This window comes from Sabethes cyaneus, chromosome 3 (assembly GCF_943734655.1).
Source record: "Sabethes cyaneus chromosome 3, idSabCyanKW18_F2, whole genome shotgun sequence".
Classification (NCBI taxonomy): domain Eukaryota; kingdom Metazoa; phylum Arthropoda; class Insecta; order Diptera; family Culicidae; genus Sabethes; species Sabethes cyaneus.
In genome coordinates this window covers 163637897-163659557 of record NC_071355.1, presented here as the reverse complement: position 1 = coordinate 163659557, position 21661 = coordinate 163637897, and the positions used below count along the sequence as shown (strand labels likewise).

Below are 21661 nucleotides of genomic sequence, written 5' to 3'. Positions count from 1 at the left end.
TGGGCGCATTGTACTCTCGACATTTCTGCAAGATCTGTCGGATAGTAAAAATTTGGTTCGTTTACCAGCGTAATACCGCGATAATTGCAGCAGTCTAGCCGATCACGCTTTTTGTAGATGGGACAAACCACTCCTTCTATCCATCCTCCGGTAGCTTTTCTTTGTGGAATCTATGCGTTACCTGAAAACGATACAGCTTTTCCATTTTCTTGTAAATTGCACTCCATTTCTGCCAAGCGCCACTTCTTTATCCGGAAAAACTGGATTTGCGGTTCTCGTTTCTATCTGTAGCACTTCAGGTCTTGACGGGTTCCCTGCTGCAGCATTGAAGGCCGCGTTGCATTCTTCTCGTCTAACTCGTTTGAGAAAATGCTCCAAAGACAACACCTCCACGGTGTCGTGTAGGATTCGCAAGGTCTTGCGCCTACCTTTTGAAAACGACGTTCATAAGCACTCCATCGTAGCTGTTGTTGGTGTAGGTTCAAAAAACACCCCTTGTCACGTCATATCGCCACACCCCTTACCTAGGGCCTGGACTGCCCACTCAGCCCTTTATCTGACCCTTGCAGAGCTATGTCAGGTCCTGTCGTTGTAAACGTTCTAGCCGTTGCAGCTCCGTCATCACGTCCATCACCGCTCTATCGACGGCACCCACGCACGCTGCTCCGCACACATTTTCACCGTGTCTTCTACCGATCCAGGACGATGTGCTGTGAATCAGCCTATGGGTCCACCTGCCGTGTTCAGCGTGGTCCCATTCTACCTAATTGAGTCCAGCCTAAATCTGGAGCGCCCCTGACGTTCCTCACTCGATATCCTCACCTACAAGTATGCATATAGGAATCATGGCTGCAATGACCCCGATCGATATGGCACGATACGCGCACGCTACGCGCAACACCATCAGCTTGAACACTTTGTTCAGACACGCCTGATTGCGCTTACCATCCAAAGCCGGGGCCCATGCCGGTGCAACATACCTCAGCATCGACATGGCAACGTTGGCCATCAGGGATCTCTTACTGCTGCTAGGTCCATAGCCGTTCGACATACTCACTTCACAATCACTTGTCTCCCTACAATAATTTTGGTCTTTAGGGCCACCTTGCGGTTACTGATCATTACCACTTCCGTCTTATATGCGTCTGATGCCAGCATTTCCACCTCTCCTAAAAATTCACCTACCACTGTTAGGACGTTATCGTCGACGAAGCTTGTGGTCTCGACCCAAGTAGGCAGTTCAACCCTCAACAACCCATCGTACATGGCATTCTAGAGCGTAGAAGAATAGAGCCCTGTGGATTACCCGCTGTCACCTTCTACTTCTTCGCTCCATCAGCCGTGTCGTACACTCGCAAGTGTACCGGTTCTCGAAGTAGTTTTGGACATCGATCGTGACTATGGCACAATACCTGTCGCCCGGCCTCTTCTGTCTCATAGACTTCTCGGCCCACTCTTTGACGGACTTGATGGCATCGACAGTGGACTTTCCCTTACGGAAGCCAAGCCGCGTCCTTGCCGGCACTGTATTACATTTCACAACAGGCGTCAGCCTGTTTAGGATTACCCGCTCTAATAACTTGCCTAACAAGTCAAGTAGGCAAACTAGCCTGTACGACGAAGGAGCCTGTACCTGGTGTTTTTTCCGGCTACGGTATCAGTACCAAATTTTTAGGACTTTCCATTTCTCTAGAAATTCGAATATTTCTGGGCAGTTCTGAAGCGTCTCTCTAAACATATGCGAATGTACTTGGATCACCGTTTTGAGTGCCTCGTTCAGAATCCCGTCAGGACCGGGTGCCTTCTCCGTTTTAAACACCTGGTAATCGCAATGAGTTCCGCGTTCGTGCCTGGAAAGAGGGAATCCGTATCATTCGCTTGACAGGTACGGGGGCGGAGACCACCTCACTGGATCGTGTTGCGGAAATAACCCTTTCATGATAATCTTCAGCTTATATTAGCAGGTTTCCAGCGGAGTAGATGCACCCATCTCGGTTCGGGCCCTCAGGACCCGTCTTCTTGTTCTACGGCATCTGGAATAGAGTTCCTATGCGTGTATTCATCGGACTAGTAACATTGGGTTACAGAAGGTGTTGTCTAACATCGTCTGGCATCTCTCATCGAACCAGTCGTTACGTCGACTCCACTCCATGCACCCAATGGCACCTTCTGCTGCGCTGTTGATGGCTACTTTGACGCTAAACTCAGCAGTGCTCAAGAGGGACTTCGGTAAGATCTCGCTCCCCCTGCAGAGCTGCCACAAAGCTTTGCACGTATTCAGTGGCGACCTCAGGTAACTTGAATCGTTCTAGATAGTATCGTAACAGGCGACAGGACTAAATCTCCAATTGCGAATTGTGGGAACTTATCAAGCCGGCTTCGTCGAAGGTCGGTCTACAACGGATCAAATATTTACACTGCGGCAAATCCTCCAAAAGGGCCGTGAATACAGAGTTCCCACGCACCATTTATTCGTTGACTTCAAAGCCGCATATGATACCATCGACCGGAAAGAGCTATGGAAAATCATGGACGAGAACAGCTTCCCCAGGAAGCTCATCAAACTGATTAAATCTACGATGGATGGTACACAGTGCTGTGTTCGGATTTCGGGTAGATTGTCAAGTTCATTCGAATCACACAGAGGGCTTCGTCAAGGTGATGGTCTTTCATGCCTGCTGTTCAACATAGCGCTACAAGGTGTTATGAACCGAGTGGATATCAACACGCGAGGCACGATATTCAACAAATCTAGTCAATTCGTCTGCTTTGCCGATGACATGGATATTATCGGCAGAACATCTGTGACGGTGGCTGAACAGTACACCAGACTAAAGCGCGAAGCAGAAAAGATTGGGTTAAAGGTAAATACGTCTAAAACAAAGTACATGCTGGCCAGCGGAACCGAGGCCGAACGACACCGCTTGGGCAGTAGTATATTGATCGACGGCGATGAGTTTGAGGTAGTCGATAATTTGTCTACCTTGGCTCACTGGTAACGGCGGACAATGATACCAGCCGTGGGATTCGGAGGCGTATTATCAGCGAGAGTCGTGCTTACTATGGGCTCCACAAGCAATTGCGGTCGAGCAGACTAAGTCCCCGTACAAAGTGCACCCTGTACAAGACGCTTATTAGACCGGTTGTTCTCTACGGGCATGAAACATGGACAATGCTCGAGGAGGACCTGCGAGTGCTCGGAGTCTTCGAACGACGAGTGCTAAGAACGATCTTCGGCGGCGTGCAGGAGAACGGAGTATGGAGGCGGAGGATGAACCATGAACTCGCACAGCTCTATGGCGAACCCAGTATCCAGAAGGTAGCTAAAGCTGGACGGATGCGATGGGCAGGGCATGTTGCAAAAATGCCGGACAACTACCCTGCAAAGATGGTGTTCGCCTCAAATCCGGTAGGAACAAGACGACCAGGAGCGCAGCGAGCAAGATAGTTAGACCAGGTGGAGCGAGATCTGGCGGAGAGTACTCGGTGTCCGAGGAATTGGAGAGCGGTAGCCTTCAACCGAGTTACATGGAGAAATTTTGTTCAACAGGCTTTGTCTTAGGACGGCAAGCCACCTAAGTGAAGTGACAGGATTTCATGTTGATAACAACGAAAAATCTTTGGTGCACTTTTACCATCAATAAGTAGTGGTCAAAATCGATATTTGCGCCACTATGGGTTCTAATGTTCATGACATCCGAGATGTGCCTCCCATCAATTAAAGTGTGGTCTATTTGCGATTCGGTAAATAGGCAGAACGTGGGGACGCTTTCGCAGGGATGAGCATAAAAATTAGCCGGCACAGAATAACAATGACTTATCCGGTTGAAACACATAGATGACCGTATATGTGTGATGAGAATTAAGGCCGAATTCTTCAACTACAGTCCAATCCACGCTTACGTACCAACAACTGATAAATTCGATTATGTTAGTCCATCGCCGGTGAATACCAAGCTGGTTTTCATGAGAGCCACTCGACGATGTATCAGATGTTTACCCTGCGTCAATTACTAGACACTTTCCGGGAGTACAACTTGTAGACTCATAATCTGTTTGTGGACTTTAAGGCAGCGTACGATTAAGTCAAACGAAATGAGCTGTGGCGGGTAATGCTAGACTATGATTTTCCGACGAAACTAGTCAAGCTGATTAGTGCGACGCAGGATGGGTCAAAATCATGCATCAGATCAGCGGATGAGACCTTAGTCGCTTTCGTGATGGAGAACGGAAATCTAGGACCGACAGTACTGGATAACCGCAATTCGTTCGGCGCAGGATCGATAACGGATTGTTACTGCTAAACTAAAGTAAAGTAAGTAACCTGACACACCACCAGCGATGTCGGATCTGCGGGCTTTTGCGAAACCCTCATTTTTTCTGTTCATATGCATTTAGAATTGAGCTTCAATAACACTTCAATTAATATTTGATGTAGTTTTCATATTATGTACGAAATTGGACTGTGTAATTTCTTCATTCTCAAGAAAAAGATGAGGTCCCAAGTTTATGCAAACACAAAACTCCGATCTGATGGATCTGATTATCCATTGTAACCATTGTAACCGTAATAATGTGCCATAATGGGTGTTAAAAATGAATATATTTTTTTATTTCATTACCCTGTTATCATTGTTATCATTGAGAATGGTCTGTCACCGCTGTACTGGTAAATGTAAACACAATATGTATATTCAGCATCAAATTTCACTCCTATTTAGTTTTTTTTATCATCAACCCTTGCCCATAACAAATATAAACCCAACCACATAAACTCATTAGTACCTAGTTCACATTCTACCGTTCAGTTTTAAAACTGCGAATTCTTTCCTTTTGCTTGCCTTTTCTATACACTCGCCTGCCTCTCCGGGAGCTGCAGATTCAACCCACCGCTATCCTTCACCACCCTACCAAGCGTGCTGCGGCTTTAAACCGGCTTCCGAGCAGCGATTGGCCTGGCTCGCAGTCATCCTCACAATATTGCCGCATGTTTACAAACGACGACGACTGGCTGCCTGTGACCGCATATGTATACCTACTCATACGCTCAAACAGCAATGCGAATGAAAAATTACGTCGTAGGAAATGCTGTAGAAAACAATAATGTTGAGCCTCCTATCCCTGCTGTCACGAGTCATACGATACACCCCGTTACCACCTCTGCGGTTCAACCCACTTTATGCTACATTTCACAGACACACACATAGGCGTCCTACATCGGGACCGGAGAACGGTGGCCGCCGCCGCCGCCGCTCGGAAATAAAACATCCACAAACCAAAACACAAAGTGCATTGCGAAGCGGCACGATTTTTGTCTGCATACTGGTCACGGTATATCAATTTGTTCGATCAACACTATAACTTCTATTTTGTTGTTAGTACAAAAACATCTATTGTATTATTATGACATTCTAAGAAAAATGTTTCTGAATAAAGCGCACAGAAATTGCTTAATCTGACTTTTTTTCTATAGAAAGTTGAACCAGTCTACAAACAAACACACTGAATGTCGAAAGTGTTTGCGTAGTATAATCAGACTAAATTAATAAACGGTTCCCTGCTACACCTCACGTTCGACCTCTTCCTCAGCACTGCAACGTACGGCCAGATTAGGTTATCTTGGTTATCTCGACGATAGTAAGTGGCCACTGCGAGGCGTGACAAGAACCGGTCCGCAAGAACCGGTTGCCGGTTGGACAGTTAGCTTTCTCGAAGGACATGCTCATTTACTATCAATCGAGCCTTTCCCCGTGCAGACAGACGGTTCGTTTATCTCGAATTTTCACACTCCCATGTTACGCCTCGAGATAAGCGGCCGACACAACCACCAATGCTCCCAGCGTACTGTTTTGCGATGAGATCGGGACACCAGATCGGGCGCGGAGCTTTCCACCGTGGATACCACCCTGTTCCGACTGCCGTCGTCGTACGTATGCGTACAAGCTCACTCACTGTGTATGCTTCTTACTCCGCGAGCGATGTTGTTGTTTTCGTGCGGCTTTAAATTGCGACGCGAACCACGCCGATTCTTTAGTCGGTGCCAGCATTTCAGATCGTTACGACAGCGTTCTCGGAGGCCCCCCGGAGAAAAAGCGAAAGGACAAACCAGCAAGTGGTTCTTTGAAGAAAGCGTGCCCAAAGACGAACAGTTCTAGGATTTTCCTGCAGACTTAAAGTTCTCTATCGATACTGCCAAGTTGTCTAGCTGGTTCCGATTGCAAAAGCACGGTATTCAGTGTCTGTATTTAAGTGTTGACCAAAAATTAGTACAAATTAACCGTTAAGTACCTGAGAAAGAAGCGCCTCGCATCATCATGTCAGCATCACCGATCGCCCGTCAAGCCTGCAGCCAGATGCAGGCCATTCCATCGAAGCGAGTTCTCATCCATGACGCCTCAGAGCTACCGGACCTGTACTCTTCCACGCCCGGTGGTACGCTGTACTCGACCACACCAGGAGGTAAGTTCTGCTGCAAACACAGCCGGCGGGTGATGGCTTATCTCGGTGCACGCTTACTCGCTCGCTCGCTGCCAATAATAATAGTGTGTGCGTTTAAATCAATCTGCATGGCCGCGTATGGCGCACCCAACTGTGTACGGTACGGGTAGAAAAATCGCGAATAAAATCAGCCGACGATATTCACACATTCGTCCTTGTGAGACGATTCTGAAAGTTACGGCGCAGTTTCGTATAAGCTTCTACGGGCCTGGCAGCGCGTAGCATACATATGCGAAGCGACAGACCGGTTGTTGTATAGAGAAAGAGATAATGAGTTTAAATTTATGTGTGGATAACGCACAGCCATCACCGCATGGTTTGCTGATTGTAACGAAAAAACTTCTTCCCTTTTTTTTGCTGCTGCGATAGTGTTATGTATGTACTAAATTAGTGCGGCGAGTAAAGTGGAGAAAAACTATTTTTAGACTTCTTTTTTTTAAATTAACACTCTTTCGAAATGTGTTTTCATAATAAAAACACGATTGAGCTACGCATGAAATTCTCTGTTGTGGAACACGTGGAGAAGCGTAGGACTTGGAATTTATTATTTTTAATAGTGATGCATGAGTGGTGAACCATTCGTTGTTCATATATATGATAGGACAAAGACCTCGCATTAAAAATCATACCGCATCGAGGACGTCTGCATCGACACAGAGGAGGAAGCAATTTATTCAAATCACTTCTTACCATAGGAGCTATCGTAAGGCGGCGTGGTGAAACTTGTCGCCGCAAGTGCTAATTACTGTTCGTATAACAGACAGCCTGATTCAATCAACTGATGCAGCCAAGAAATGGTTCGATGTTCGAGAAAGAAATCCGCTGTGTCTTCGTCATCGACAGCAGTTATCATTGTTTGCAAAACTATTATTGGCACGTGTTCTACGGAGAGTCCTCCGTCTACGCCAAACAGACGAATGTTTACTTATTGATACAACTTTGTAGTGTGACTGTGGTGAAAAATCAGCTACTTTCTAAATAATAGCAAAAATCGAAAGCAACTTGAAATATCTCCCTTGCCCATCAGAGATGTTTCATTTGAGTAATATTGCTGAATTCTAATCATTTGACACGACCAATTATCGAAACATTGTTTATACACATCCAGATGCTAAAAATCACATCGTGATAGGTGACGATTATGATAAGCTAACGTTAATCTAAACTGAAAACGACATCCCGCAATAATATTTATGTTTACTTAAATTTACGTACGAAAGCACACGGTTCTGCTTCTGGTGAGACATTTTGACTAAAAATTGTTTCACAATTTTATGGTATAAATATTGAATAGGTATTTCGAATTGGAATATTTTTCTAAATTACAGAAAAATGTCGAGATTACATCTGTCAAGCTATTTCAGAGCACAATTTTCAACGAAAAGATGTCGCTTATCAATGAAAATTAATTTTTTTGTAGATAAACAATTTGGTTTTCAACATGGGCATTCAACTGGTTGGTAAATCCTGGCCAGAAGTTAATCTGGATGCATAGAACAATTCATATTTCGGGATTGGAGTGTCGCAAAAACACCTTAAATGACTGGATTGCAGTATTTCTAATCAGCTTTAAGTTTCACAGTATTGCATTGTTGCATTCCTCTGGATTAGATAAAATCTCGAACTTTTTTCTTATTAGAACTCGTCCTACGCTGCACAGTTGAAAATGCGATTGAATCAGCATGTTTATTGAACGCATTTCTTTAGCACTGTTGACTGTCCCCCCGCTTTCGCGAAGTCGTTGTTTGACAGTTGCCCAAAATTTTTCAACGAGTCGAAACTCCGGACAATTTGGAGTGTTCTCTTTTGGCACAAAATCGACATTATTAGCTGCACTCTAGCATCACTTTAGACAGCGAGCTTAATCAGACCAGAATATAACGTTACCTTTATGTTTAAGAATGAATGGCGTTTCTTCAAGCATTCCTTCATGTATACACTTGATGTCATTGTTGATAAAGTGATAAAAGGCTCAGTGCTCAGTCCACAGTTACATATTCCTTGCCAGATCATAGCCATTTTTGCAAATTCATCAGCAAACACTAACTTATACTTACCTGGCACAGCGCCACGTCCAGTTGCAATGTAAAATTTTTGACCGGAAAGTTGCTTGAAAACCACTTTCAGGAAAGTTTCGTCGTCCATCAAATTACATTCACTAAATTTCGTCAAAACTTGCTCGCACAAACGCCTAGAACGCTTCACGATTATTAAATTTGCTTCAAGTGTAAATTCGGATGTTTACTGGCACTGTAAGCCTTCTCGAACGAGGTTATTCCACAGAGAACAGATTAACTCGGCTCGAAGAATGTAATCTATTTTTTGTGTGTAAAATCTCCAGAAATAGTTTGCCAAACGCTTAAAAAAATATGCATGCACTTTTACCAATATTACTTTGTGCTGGAGCTACGTAGTAGCGATGGCAGCGACATCAAATTTAAGTTTGCCACTTACAGCTCGAGAGGTGCTCCATCGTAGGATTACTCGTTGTTTACATAAAAACTTTCTACACACTTCTCGACAATTACCTGGTAGTCTGTTCTCTGTGGTTGTTCCGCGTGGTTTAATAGTAGAACTTCTAGTGATATCCCGAATGGAGTTGCCAGAATTGGATTTAACGCATCTTAACATTTTCTTCTTCAGCTCTCGGTCCCAATTTCGGGCTTCCTTAGCAGTTATTTTTCGCTTTTTGACACTTCGTCGTCGTCGTTGTCGTCGTCAGCTGCATAGAGCTAAGATGGCGTACTGTTCCGGAGCAGTCGTCTCCATTCAACTCGACCTTCGGCCACTCGTCGCCAATTTATCAGGTGTCTCAGAAATCGCAAATCACTTTCGAGCTGGACAAGCCCTCTTGTACGTCGAGCTTCCTTGTTTCTGATGCCGGTGGGGCTGTTAAAGAGAGTTGTTTTCGTAACACTATCGTCCGACATCCTCACGACGTGTCCGGCCCACCATAGCACAGTTGTAATCTCTCCAAGCAGTGCCTATAGCTCACGATTACATTGTCATACGATTAAGGGTCTTGTACTTTGTCAGATTACTACGGTGGCATATGCTTCTTGATCGTAGCGTTTTGCGACGGGCAAAGTAGGCCCGGTTTCCCGCTTGAATGCACCACTGGATCTCCCTACTAGTGTTGTTTTTCACGGTCACCAGCAATCCTAAAAACGCGAGCTCATCCACCAACTGTAGTTTGTCGCCGTTAACGGTTTCCGTCCGTGGGAAGTCCGAAGCGCGCGATTGTCTCTTTTGAGCCTCTTCCTTTCATGTATTTGATCTTCAACGCATTTATTTTTAGCACAAGCTTCCTAGATCCCGCTTTCAACCCGGCGTAGATTGCATCCGCCGTCGCAAAGTTCCTGGCTATGATATCCAAGTCATCTACGAAGCCTAAGAGTTAGCTATCTTGGATGGTAATCGACTCACACCTCGCCGTGTCTCAAAGGTACTCGAGAGTGTTCCTGAGATGCACACGAAACGCTGATCAGCCACGTCAGTTTGTCCGGAAAACCGTGTTCGTGCATTATTTTCCATAGTTGGTCTCGACCGACTGTATCATATGCTGCTTTGAAATCAACGAAATTGGGTACGTTGTACTTCAAATATTTCTGCCGGTTCTGTAGGTTAGTGAAAATTTGGTCGTTGTTGCGCGAGCCTCCATGAAGCCCACCAGATAACTCCCTACGGAGCCTTTTCTTATCGGTGATAGCCGGCGGATCGTAACAGGATCTGAGGGAGTACCTTTTAGGCGGTGCTCACCAGCATGTTATGCTGCAATAGTTGCAACAGTCGAGCTGATCACCCTTTTTGTAGATGGGACAAATCACTTCCTCCGTCGATTTCTCCGGTAGCTTCTGCTCCCAAATCTTGGAAATAACCCAGTGTATAACCGTAGCCTGCGCTTATCGGCCTTGTTTATAACACTCTGCTACTAGGCGATCCTTACCAGCGGCTTTGTTGGTTTTCAGCAAACCGATTTCACATTTGTCTTCTTGGACTGGACCATTATTATCTTTCATGAGGACTCCTACGTTAACTTCCGTTCTGCCTCCTTCTACAACTTCACCATTGAAGTGTTCATCGAAGAGCACCTTTCCACACCTAAGTTCTCCTTACAACCCTTCAAAGCATTACACACTGTTGATTTCGGCATTTTTAGCACTTTAGCCAACTTTGACCCAAACTACTCTGAATTTTCCAGGTGTTTATGCAAGATTTTTTACATCATTCGAATTCCATTCTGTACTACTCCGCAACGTGGTGGAATATTTTGACGAAACTTGAAGCAGTTGTTCTTCATAAATGTCCCGATACGTGACAACTGGTTTCTTTGTCTTCTTTTCAGCAAACTTTCGATACTTTTCACACGTTACCATTAATTTTATCAAAAGTTACGGATATGTTGTTCTTGACAGCACTGCTGAGTGTCCTTTTTGTGTTTTGCCATGCGTGCAAACTGCAAAGCAGTTCAATTCGGCATATCAGCAGCTGGTCTAAAATGATCCAAAAATCTGCTGCGAGTCGACACGTCTTGTCTCATATAAATAAGTAAACAAAGTTATGGCAAGTGGTTCCAGCTCCTACCAAAAGAGGCGTGCCACTGACGTACGAGAGGCGTCCTGATTTACTTTTAGTCAGACTTTGACAGTTAGTTTTCAGGCTTTGTACGAATGATAAAATTTGTTGTGAAAAGAACTACGTTTTTGTGAATAAAAGTGTATTCACAAGGTTGTAATTGTAAGGAAAATTCATCATTGCTGGTATTCATACCACAGACATTTCGGTAGTAAAGTAGGAAGAGATGCGAAAGGCGGAGCTGGTCATCCTAAGCAAGGGACTTGAAACGTAGGACTGACAAACCCTGGAAGAATGCAAACCTGACTTGCCTTTTGTGACTGTGGCAGTCCACTCTACCACACTCTAGATTCTATAGCATAGAACAACAACAACTTATGTTTTTTCATTTAGTGTTTTGTTTATTTATACCTCGACCATTCGGTCGTAATTCTTTCATTATTTTCTACAGAACAACCTGACACCTGACTGAACCGTAACAACGAAATTGACCCGCTTGGCATCGATTCAATTAGTGCTATTATTACCGAACCGTGCTGTTTAAGCTTCCACCAACCGAACAAACATGCTACACACAACAAAATAACGTTGTAAACAAACATGGCCACCACCTCCCTTAAGCTCACGACGAGCATTTGATTAACCGACACCGATCACAGCTCTTCTCACTCACGATGATGATGTAAATACATGTTGTGAAAGCTAATCTAAAAATACTCACACTGAGGACGTAAAACAGACCAATTGTCGTCAATCTGCGTCTGGTATGAATTGAAAAATTGATTCAAATAATCTGACTAGCAGAAACGTCTACTTCAAGATAATACCACGTGACAGTAGCAAAAAACATCCCTATTCTGTATTAATTTGGCAAATGTCTGAGTACTCTTCCGACGGGTCAATGACATAGCTTGGCAGCCATTGAACCGGACATTTTTCGTTTGGTTATAGAATTACACTTTTGTTTCCAGCACAATCTGCCTTGAAGGCTGAAAGCCTTCACCCGAGATATCAGCTATGACCTCGTTTATTTCATTATTTTATTCTTTTTTTTTTAAGCACGCACATAGGAGATAAGATTTTTTTTCTGTTTCACCCAAATTCTCTCGAAACTTTCTTCATTCGCCTTGGCCGCCTAATCTAATCAATTTGCCCGCCCGTTTTCTCGTGTTCTTGCAGGTACCCGCATCGTCTACGAGCGTGCCTTCCTGATGAATCTGAAAAACTCCCCGCTTGCCCGTACTCCACCGTCCAATCTGAACAATCTGCCCCACAACATTCTGCGAAACAGCCCGAAGGGAGCGGTCAGCAACAAACCGAAACCGACGCACAACCAAAGCCAGAACTCGCCGCCGAAATTCGACGACCATCAGGAGCAGTTCGATATGGACCTGTAAGCGGTCGCGTTTTCGTCCGGGTTGAGAATCCCTCGGCACAGAGCGGGCTCTTTGTTATATTGGATTAAAAATAAGTCTACATTAAGTTTATTCACGATATAAACTTTATAAGTTTATGCTATTTTAATGTCGGTAAGGTTAATGTTAGAAAAAAAACCTGCTCTGCTACAAACGGACGCTAGTTGGGAGGACGTGGCTGCAGCAACACGTTTGTTCGAGAAAATCCAGTATGAAGACTGCTAGATACATCATCAGAGCCAATTATCTGAAAGGTCGAAAAAAATCTAAAGCGAAGACAGTGAGTACTTAGATGTCCTTCGGATACGTTTAGGGAGACTTGTTTCCACTGTATTGTCAATCGAAGTATCCTGTCTTTTCATATTCCCGGCGGTAACTTTTCGAATAATCGCGGGATGTTTGTGATAGCGGATGGCCGATCGTCTGATCGGAACATTCATTTCTAATATTAGTTTGGAGGTAAAAGTAAATTACAGCTGTTCAGAGGACACCTAAATTGCTAAGTATCTAGAATGCAAGAATGAAGCTCCAACTCGTTTCACGAATGGAGTAAAAACTTGAATCATTTTTCGTTATTAGAATAACATTTCCTTATGCTAAACATTTATGGTTCAGATATTTTATGTATAAACATAGTCTGCAATTGCAAAGTCAATCCAAACATCAAACGTAGGCAACGAACGGTTAGTCACGGCTTGATATTTTGTATAAGTAACACTAATGTTCATGAGTTAACGGAAACGTATCCAATACAACTTTCACTACTATAGCAGAGACCGGAGATGTTACAAGTCACAGTTTGAATCTAATTTCAAAAAACTACTTCTTACAACCATGATGCAATGATATTTTATTAATAACACAAATAAACACATAAAGATATAAAACCATAATCGAAATGAGTTTCAAATCTTTTTTTCCGAAATCTTGTCACAATTCTAAGTTAGGGCTGCGGCACTAGTTCTTCAGCCTTTTTCTAATTTGGGCCTAGCCTCTGTTCTCCGCGTCCTTGGGGCAAAATCATCATTAATTTTTACCAATATACACTACTATGGCACTATATGGTACACATTCGTTTCGTGGTGATAAATTGGTTCTTCAGGTTCAGGTAACACGAAAACAGAGTAGGCCCTATAATAAGAAGCATGCCGAAAATACCATCCAATGCGCTATCCCAGATAACACAAAATCGTAATAGAAAGTTCACATTAAATCGTTTTCATGTCAATTTCATATTGGAGTTGTATAATGATTAGAGTATGTCAAATCGAAGTGAACAATAAGTTGTTTTGCAGTCGTGCGTGTCTTCATATACAATTCATGACTGTGAATTATAAAGCAGGATAGACAATTGCAATATTTGATTATATCTATATCATATATCCAGGAGTATTTAGTTGCGTGTTATAAAAACTGCGCAAAATAGAATTACAAATAGTTGTCAAAATTTTCGCACGTATATCGCCTCCACTTTGGTACATATATGCTCTTATATGGCGTGAAATATAACTTTTTCGTTCAGATATGATTTCGTATACCTCAGTTGCAATCGAGATATACAAACCAAATGGTTTAGTGGGATAGGTACAGATATTTTGCGCTATAGGTACAGATAAGTGTATAAATTGGGGCGAAGGGGCGAACCAGCTATCGGTTGAAAGCCCCATTAAAATAAGTAAATAAATAAATAATATAAATATAAATAAATAAATAAAATATGAAAAATTTGCGGAAAATCCACCTATTTAGACTCCTACGCGAAAATTATTAGCGTGGTTTTTTTCTGCGTCTCACATACAACATATCAGCAATTTAGCAATTTGGCGTCTCTGTTTTCACTTCCAATTTGAAGCTTCTGCACACCCTTTCATTTGACAACCATAGCGTCAATGTATTGTGTACGGGATAATTAATGGGCGAATACGAATTTGCGTAAAACTCGTTAAATTGCAGTAAAAGCACAATAAATAAAAAAGAAAACTTTCCAATCCAGCTTTTCGCGCGCTTCATGGCGGCTAGTGGATACACTTTTCGACGATGTTTATTTGCTTTTGGGAACTCCGCTCACGTACGCCTGAAAGTTCTACAACAACAATCAAGGATGGAAACATCAACTTGATGAGAATAAAGTTGCCAAAGGCATGCTAACGTTTTCCGAAAGCTGTACCCACTAGCCGCCATTACGCACGCGAAAAGGTGGATTAAATTCCACTATTTATATTTATTCGTGAGAGATACTTATTTCGCCTACGACTTGCAGGCTTCATCAGTGTCTGTTTTCGAACCTAGCTGGTCGCCCTCGAAGAGATCCGGCGAGAAATTCCTCAGCTGAAGAATAATAGATCCGCCGGAAAAGACCGACTCCCGCCAGAGCTCTACAAAAATAGCTAAGAACCACTAGCAACGGCACTTCACTGGATAATTTCTAGGATTCGGGAGGAGGAGAAAGTACCGGAGGAGTGGATGAAAGGAGTAGTCTGTCCCATCTACAAAAAGGGTGACCGGCTAGATTGCTGTAATTACCGCGGCATCACGTTGGTCAACGCCGTCTGCAAGGTGCTCTCCCAGATTTTGTTGCATCGTCTATCCTCAATAGCACGAGAATTCGTACAGCAGTATCAGGCGGGCTTTATGGGGGCCCATGCTACCACGGATCAAATTTTTACTCTCCGACAAATCCTCCAGAAAGGTCGAGAGTACAACGTGCCCACGCATCATATTTTCGTGGATTTCAGGGTAGCATACGATACAGTTGAACGTGAACAGCTATGGCAGATAATGCACGAGTACGGTTTTCCGGACAAACTGACATGGCTGATCAAAGCTAACCTGGAGCGATTAATTTGCTACGTGCTCGTTTCGGGGACATTTTCGAGTCCTTTCGAATCGTGCAGAGGGCTGCGGCAAGGGAATGGACTGCCTGTATGCTATTCAATATCGCTATTAAAGGTATGATCCGGCGAGCGGGCATCGAAACGAGAGGAACGATCTTCAGCAGAAGTAGCCTACTCCTAGCCTTCGCAGACGATCTCGACATCATTACTAGAAACCTTGGGACGGCAGAGGCAATCTACACCATACTAAAAACGGAGGCTACGAGGATGGGGTACAAATTAATGCGTCGAAGACCAAAAAGGAAGAGGCTCCAGAGATAGCAACGTTTGCCTCCCACGGACAGTGATTATTGACGGCAATGAAATGGAAGTTGTTGATGAGTTCGCATAATTGGGGTCTCTGGTCACCGCCGACAATAATGCGAGCAAGGAGATCGAACAACGCGTTCAAGCTGGAAATCGAGCCTACGCAGGTACCCAATAAGCATCTCCAATGCAATTTAAAAGCAAGCCAATAAACATTTAAGTTGCCTTAAATGCTATTTTAGTAAAATATGCGGCTACTTTACTGCTAGCCCTCTTATAGTGCTGACAATGCTTATTTGCAGCTAGTTACCAACAAGAAGAATTTAAATAGAATTGTGCATGCCAATTTACAACAGTTATGCAGCCAAAAAGCTGATAAATAACAATCTGCAGTATAAAATGCCAGGGATGCTATTAAACGACTGATTTACTGCTTATTTTAATGCTTATTGGTTACCTGGGTAATTTTCCCCCCGCAAGACGCTTCGATCTGGAAGCATACGCCGCCGCACAAAGCTGACGATGTACAAAACGCTAATCAGACGGCAAGCCAATAAGCATTTATGTTGCCTTAAATGCTACATAAATGCTATTTTGGCAAAATATGCGGCTACTTTACTGCTAGCCCTCTTAAGTGTTAAGAGTGCAACCACTGCGTACTACATACCTTCCTTCTGCAGTACTTTGACTGCGCCTTTGATTATTGCTTTTGCACCGGGTGACAGTTCCCGCTAATTTGTATTTCACAACCTACTGTAACTTTAACGAATAAACACGTTGTTATATATTGTTCCGTATTCTCGTGCTTTTATTCCCGCAAACGTTTATCCGAATCGCAGCAACACTTTAGGTTACGGTGCCCAGTTAACGCGTCGTGTTTTTGAAAAGTGTCACGAATATGGAAGACGATAAAAATGATCGGTTCATGTTGCCTCTGTTCGACGGATCGAACTTCAATGCGTGGAAGTTTCGAATGCGTGTACTGCTGGAGGAACGGGAGCTTCTAGATTGCATCGAGAACGACGTCGATGATGTGGATGCTCTGAAGGAGGAAGAGGGTGATACAGCGGAGGTCACCAGGCAGAAAAAGGCCAGCCGTGAAAAGCGAGTGAAGCAGGATAGAAGGTGCAAATGCTTGTTGGTGTCACGGATCCACGATTCTCAGTTAGAATACGTGCAGGATCGAGCCACTCCAAAAGCGATTTGGGATTCTTTAGTCCGTGTTTTCGAGCGCAAGAGTATTGCCAGCCGGATGTACATAAAGCGGCAAATGTTGTCACTTCGATTCGAGTCCGGTAATCTTCAAGATCATTTTCTCAAGTTCGATCGTTTGGTACGGGAATATCGTGGAACGAGAGCGGTCATGGATGATTTAGATGTGATTTGTCATCTTCTTCTTACTCTGGGGACGGCTTATGCAACGGTTGTCACAACACTGGAGACGATGCCCGAAGAAAATCTGAACATGGATTTCGTGAAATGTCGTTTATTGGATGAGGAAATCAAACAGCGCGGAAGAGGTATCGAATTGGTTCCCCCCGGTGCAAATCTATCAGCTTTCGTCGGATCAAAGAAGCCTCCAAAGAAAAAGAAGGTGCTGAAGTGCTACGGTTGCCAGCAAGAAGGGCACAAAATTTCGGAGTGTCCGAAGAGTCATCAGCAGAACCGGAATACTAACCAGGGAAAACAGCGGGCAAAAGCGAACCTAGCTAATGATGAAACAGTATCGTTTGTCACTTTGATCGATGGTGGTGAAATATCCGAGCGACGACGAGTATTGTGGTTCGTGGATTCTGGTTGTTCAGACCATTTAGTCAACGACAAAGATCTTTTCGAGAAGCTTGAACCGCTGAAGACGCCTATTAAAATATCGGTTGCCAAGGACGGCGAGTCTATCGAGGCTAGTCACTGTGGAACGGTAAAGCTGTTTTCAATCGTAAACGGTGAGTGTATTCCTTGTTCTGTAAATAATGTTCTTTACGTTCCTGGATTACGTTTCAATTTATTCTCCGTGTTGAACGTCGAGAGTAAGGGCATGAAAGTGGTATTCAGCGACGGTAAAGTAAACATTTGGAACGGTTCGAGATTGGTAGCAACCGGTTTGCGTAGTGGAAAGCTATATGCACTTGACTTTTACACTGAAGCAGAATGTGAAAGTAAGTCGATGATAGCTTGTGGTCGAATCGCAAAGGGCCTTGAGTTGTGGCACCGTAGGCTGGGTCATGTGAACAATCGGCAGCTAGAGTTGATGTTGAACAAGCAGCTGGTCGATGGAATCCAGTCCGCGAAAGACAAAAGTATAGTTGTGTGCGAACCTTGTATCGTCGGTAAACAAACGCGTCAACCTTTTTCGAAATTTGAAGGCAAACGGTCGTCGCGAGTGTTAGAAGTCGTTCACTCCGACGTGTGTGGACCTATTACGCCGGTTGGTCGAAACGGTGAGCGATATTTCGTGACGTTTACAGACGATTGGAGCCATTTCGTCATGGTTTTTGTTATGAAGTCCAAGGACGAGGTGCTTCAACATTTTGAATATTACGAAGCATTGGTTACAGCAAAGTTCGGTTCGAAAATTTCCCGATTCAAGTGTGACAATGGAGGGGAATATCAAAACACAGCTTTCGAATCTTTCTGCCGTCGAAAGGGTGTACAGATTGAGTTCACTGTTCCATATACACCCGAGCAAAATGGAACAAGTGAGAGAATGAACCGTACTCTTGTAGAACGTGCTAGGGCAATGCTTGAAGATGCAAAGATCGATAAGTTGTTCTGGGTACAAGCGATTCAGACAGCCGCGTACGTAGTTAACCGATGTCCGACTAGTGCTAACGATTCGAGCAAAACTCCTGCTGAATTATGGGAGGGACGGAAACCGGACGTATCGAAACTCCGAGTTTTCGGATGCGCCGTTTTCGTTCATGTACCAAAAGAGCGTCGTAAGAAGTTGGACTCGAAGGCGGTTAAGGGAGTGTTTGTCGGATACGCACCTAGCGGGTACAGAGTGTGGAATCCGGCAACGCAGTCGATAGTTGTGGCTCGAGATGTCGATTTCTTGGAAACAGTGCTGCCGAACGGAATCGACACAAAGCAGAACAAGAAGAAAGTGATAAACGAGAATGAAATAATTGAAGTGCGTTGTAATGAAGATGTTATAGATGAGGCGGAAATGGAAAACAGAAATGTTTCCGAACTCGTTGAAGATGAAGAAGACGAGGAAGAGTTTACTAGTTTGATTGAAGAAAGTGAAAATGAAGAAAATGCTGAAGACAGTTCTGGTTGTCGTCCATGTCGAAACCGTCGTGCTCCTGTGTGGCACGATGACTATGAAGTGGATGCCAGTTATGCGTTGAATGCGTTGTCGTTTGTAGAGAACCTGCCGGAAACGTTGTCCGATTTACGTAAACGTAGTGATTGGGCTTCGTGGCAGCGGGCGATGCGGGAAGAGATGGATTCGTTGGAACGGAACGGAACATGGACCCTGTCGAAATTGCCTGAAGGACGAAGTGCTGTTTCTTGCAAGTGGGTATTTAAAATTAAGCCCGGTGAGGACGGACAACCAGACCGCTACAAAGCGCGACTAGTAGCTCGAGGTTTTAGCCAGAAACGCGGATTCGATTATACAGAAACGTACTCCCCGGTGGCCCGGTTGGATACGTTGCGAGCAGTATTGGCACTGGCCAATCAGGAAAGTATGGCGGTACATCAAATGGACGTCAAGACGGCATTTCTGAATGGCGAGCTGTCAGAAGAAATATTCATGACCCAACCAGAGGGCTTCGAACAGAAGAATGGCCTGTTCTGTCGGTTGAATCGTGCGCTTTATGGGTTGAAACAGGCTTCAAGACAGTGGAATGAATGTTTCAATACGTTTGTCGAAAAGCTTGGTTTCCAGCGAAGTGCCAATGATCTTTGTTTGTACATCCGTGGTTCCGGACCGAACAAGATAATTCTGGTCATATATGTCGACGATGTACTAGTGGTCAGTTCGTCCGAGAAACTTGTAAAGAATGTGAAGGCATGTCTAGCGAAGAAATTTGAAATGACTGACGTGGGTGAAATTCGGAATTTTCTCGGAATGAGAATCGATAGAGACGTGGAGAAAAAGGTTTTGCGAATCAGCCAGCGTCGCTACTTGGAGAACCTGCTCTGTCGTTTTCAAATGGAGGACTGCCGTCCGATAGCAACGCCAATGGAGAATCGGCTAAAACTTGCGAAAGGAGAGGAATCGAAACGAACCATGCTTCCATATCGTGAATTAGTAGGCTGTATTATGTACGTGTCGCTTACTTCAAGGCCAGATTTGGCTGCCGCTGTAAATTACTTCAGCCAATTTCAGGCCTGTCCGAATGATGAACATTGGGTACACCTGCGTCGAATTCTTCGATATGTGAAAGCTACGTTGGAGCTAGGGTTGGTGTATCAAGGAGGAACCGATAGGCCGTTGTTGGAAGTCTTTACGGATGCTGATTGGGCAAGCGATATAGTAGATCGGCGATCTGTATCTGGAGCTGTCTTCAAAGTGTTTGGGGCTACTGTTAGCTGGATGGCTAGAAAACAAGCAACGGTATCCTTGTCATCAACGGAAGCCGAGCTAGTGGCTCTTTGTGCTGCGGCTTGTCATGGTCAATGGTTGGTTCGCGTGCTCCTGGATTTGGGACTGTCTAACAATGGACCGGTTCCATATCACGAGGATAACCAGTCAACAATTAAAATAGTTTCGAACTCCAAGGATCCAGGTCGTTTGAAACACATTGACGTAAAATATTTCTATGTACGAGAGCTAGTAGAAAGAGGATTTATTGAAATCGACTACGTTCCTTCTGAAAAGCAGCAGGCAGACATTTTAACGAAGGGTCTTCCTGCCCCGACGTTTAGAAAGTTGCGCGCTAGTCTGGGATTGGCCGACTGCAGTGTTTGAGCGGGCGTGTTAAGAGTGCAACCACTGCGTACTACATACCTTCCTTCTGCAGTACTTTGACTGCGCCTTTGATTATTGCTTTTGCACCGGGTGACAGTTCCCGCTAATTTGTATTTCACAACCTACTGTAACTTTAACGAATAAACACGTTGTTATATATTGTTCCGTATTCTCGTGCTTTTATTCCCGCAAACGTTTATCCGAATCGCAGCAACACTTTATTAAGGCCCAGACACAATGCATACGGATTTTACTACGTTGCGGCAATTTGACAGATTTTCCATGGGGTTTCTGTCAAATATCCGCAACGTAGTAAAATCCGTATGCATTGTGTTTGGACCTTTATAGTGCTGACAATGCTTATTTGCAGCTAGTTAGCGACAAGAAGAATTTAAATAGAATTAACAATTATGCAGTCAAAAGGCTGATAAACAGCAACTTGCAGTATATAACGCCAGATATGCTAATAAACGATTTATTTACTGCTTATACTAATGCTTATTGGTTACCTGGGTGCTTAAAATAAGTTCATTACCCTTACACTCAAAATAAATTTCACGTTCAAATCATAGGAAAAGTTATGTGAATATTTTCCTTCCAGCTTTTCCTGTACTATTTACGTGATTTTCAGGTAGTTCGCACGCATACTAATGCGTTAACGTGAAAATCAGATAGATGTTATTATTTTTTCCAATAACAATCAGCTGAAAGTCACGTAACTCCCTGTAGAGAAATTTACGTGATTTTTCACGTGGAAAGGACGTGTGGATTATTTTGAGTGTATATACCTATCTACGTTTAACCCGCTCACAGCGAAGCAATTTTTGCCTGCAGAGATTTCAAACTGTCAAAAAAGTGAGCAGCGCGTTTCGTTATCAATGGAACAGACAATATTTCTTCTTGAAAAAAAATCTAAGAAACACTGACACTAAAAAATAATTTTGGCTCTAATCGCATATTTCCGACTATAGTGCAGTGTGCTAAACAGATTTTGTTTATAATATAGACAGTAATCTGTGGATAGTTTCACTGTGCGAAGGAAGTACTAGCTGACAGCAGTTAACAGTGTATATCCAGCTGAACCAATCCAATCCAAACGTCAAAAATTGTCGAGA

At 43.8% G+C, this 21661-nt stretch overlaps 2 protein-coding genes across 2 annotated transcripts; one reads left to right on the top strand and one right to left on the bottom strand.

The window, feature by feature from the left end:
• Nucleotides 1-571: 571 nt before the first annotated feature.
• On the bottom strand, nucleotides 572-1051 carry LOC128740352 (uncharacterized). Its single transcript, XM_053835891.1, has 2 exons — nucleotides 810-1051; nucleotides 572-734 (listed from the first exon to the last, which is right to left on the bottom strand). The coding sequence occupies exons 1-2, from the start codon at nucleotides 1049-1051 to the stop codon at nucleotides 572-574; spliced, it is 405 nt and encodes a 134-aa protein (XP_053691866.1).
• Nucleotides 1052-6025: 4974 nt separating this feature from the next.
• Nucleotides 6026-13381, top strand: LOC128741596 (eukaryotic translation initiation factor 4E-binding protein). The gene is made up of 2 exons (XM_053837529.1): nucleotides 6026-6459; nucleotides 12253-13381. The coding sequence occupies exons 1-2, from the start codon at nucleotides 6315-6317 to the stop codon at nucleotides 12468-12470; spliced, it is 363 nt and encodes a 120-aa protein (XP_053693504.1). The 5' UTR covers nucleotides 6026-6314; the 3' UTR covers nucleotides 12471-13381.
• Nucleotides 13382-21661: the final 8280 nt, after the last annotated feature.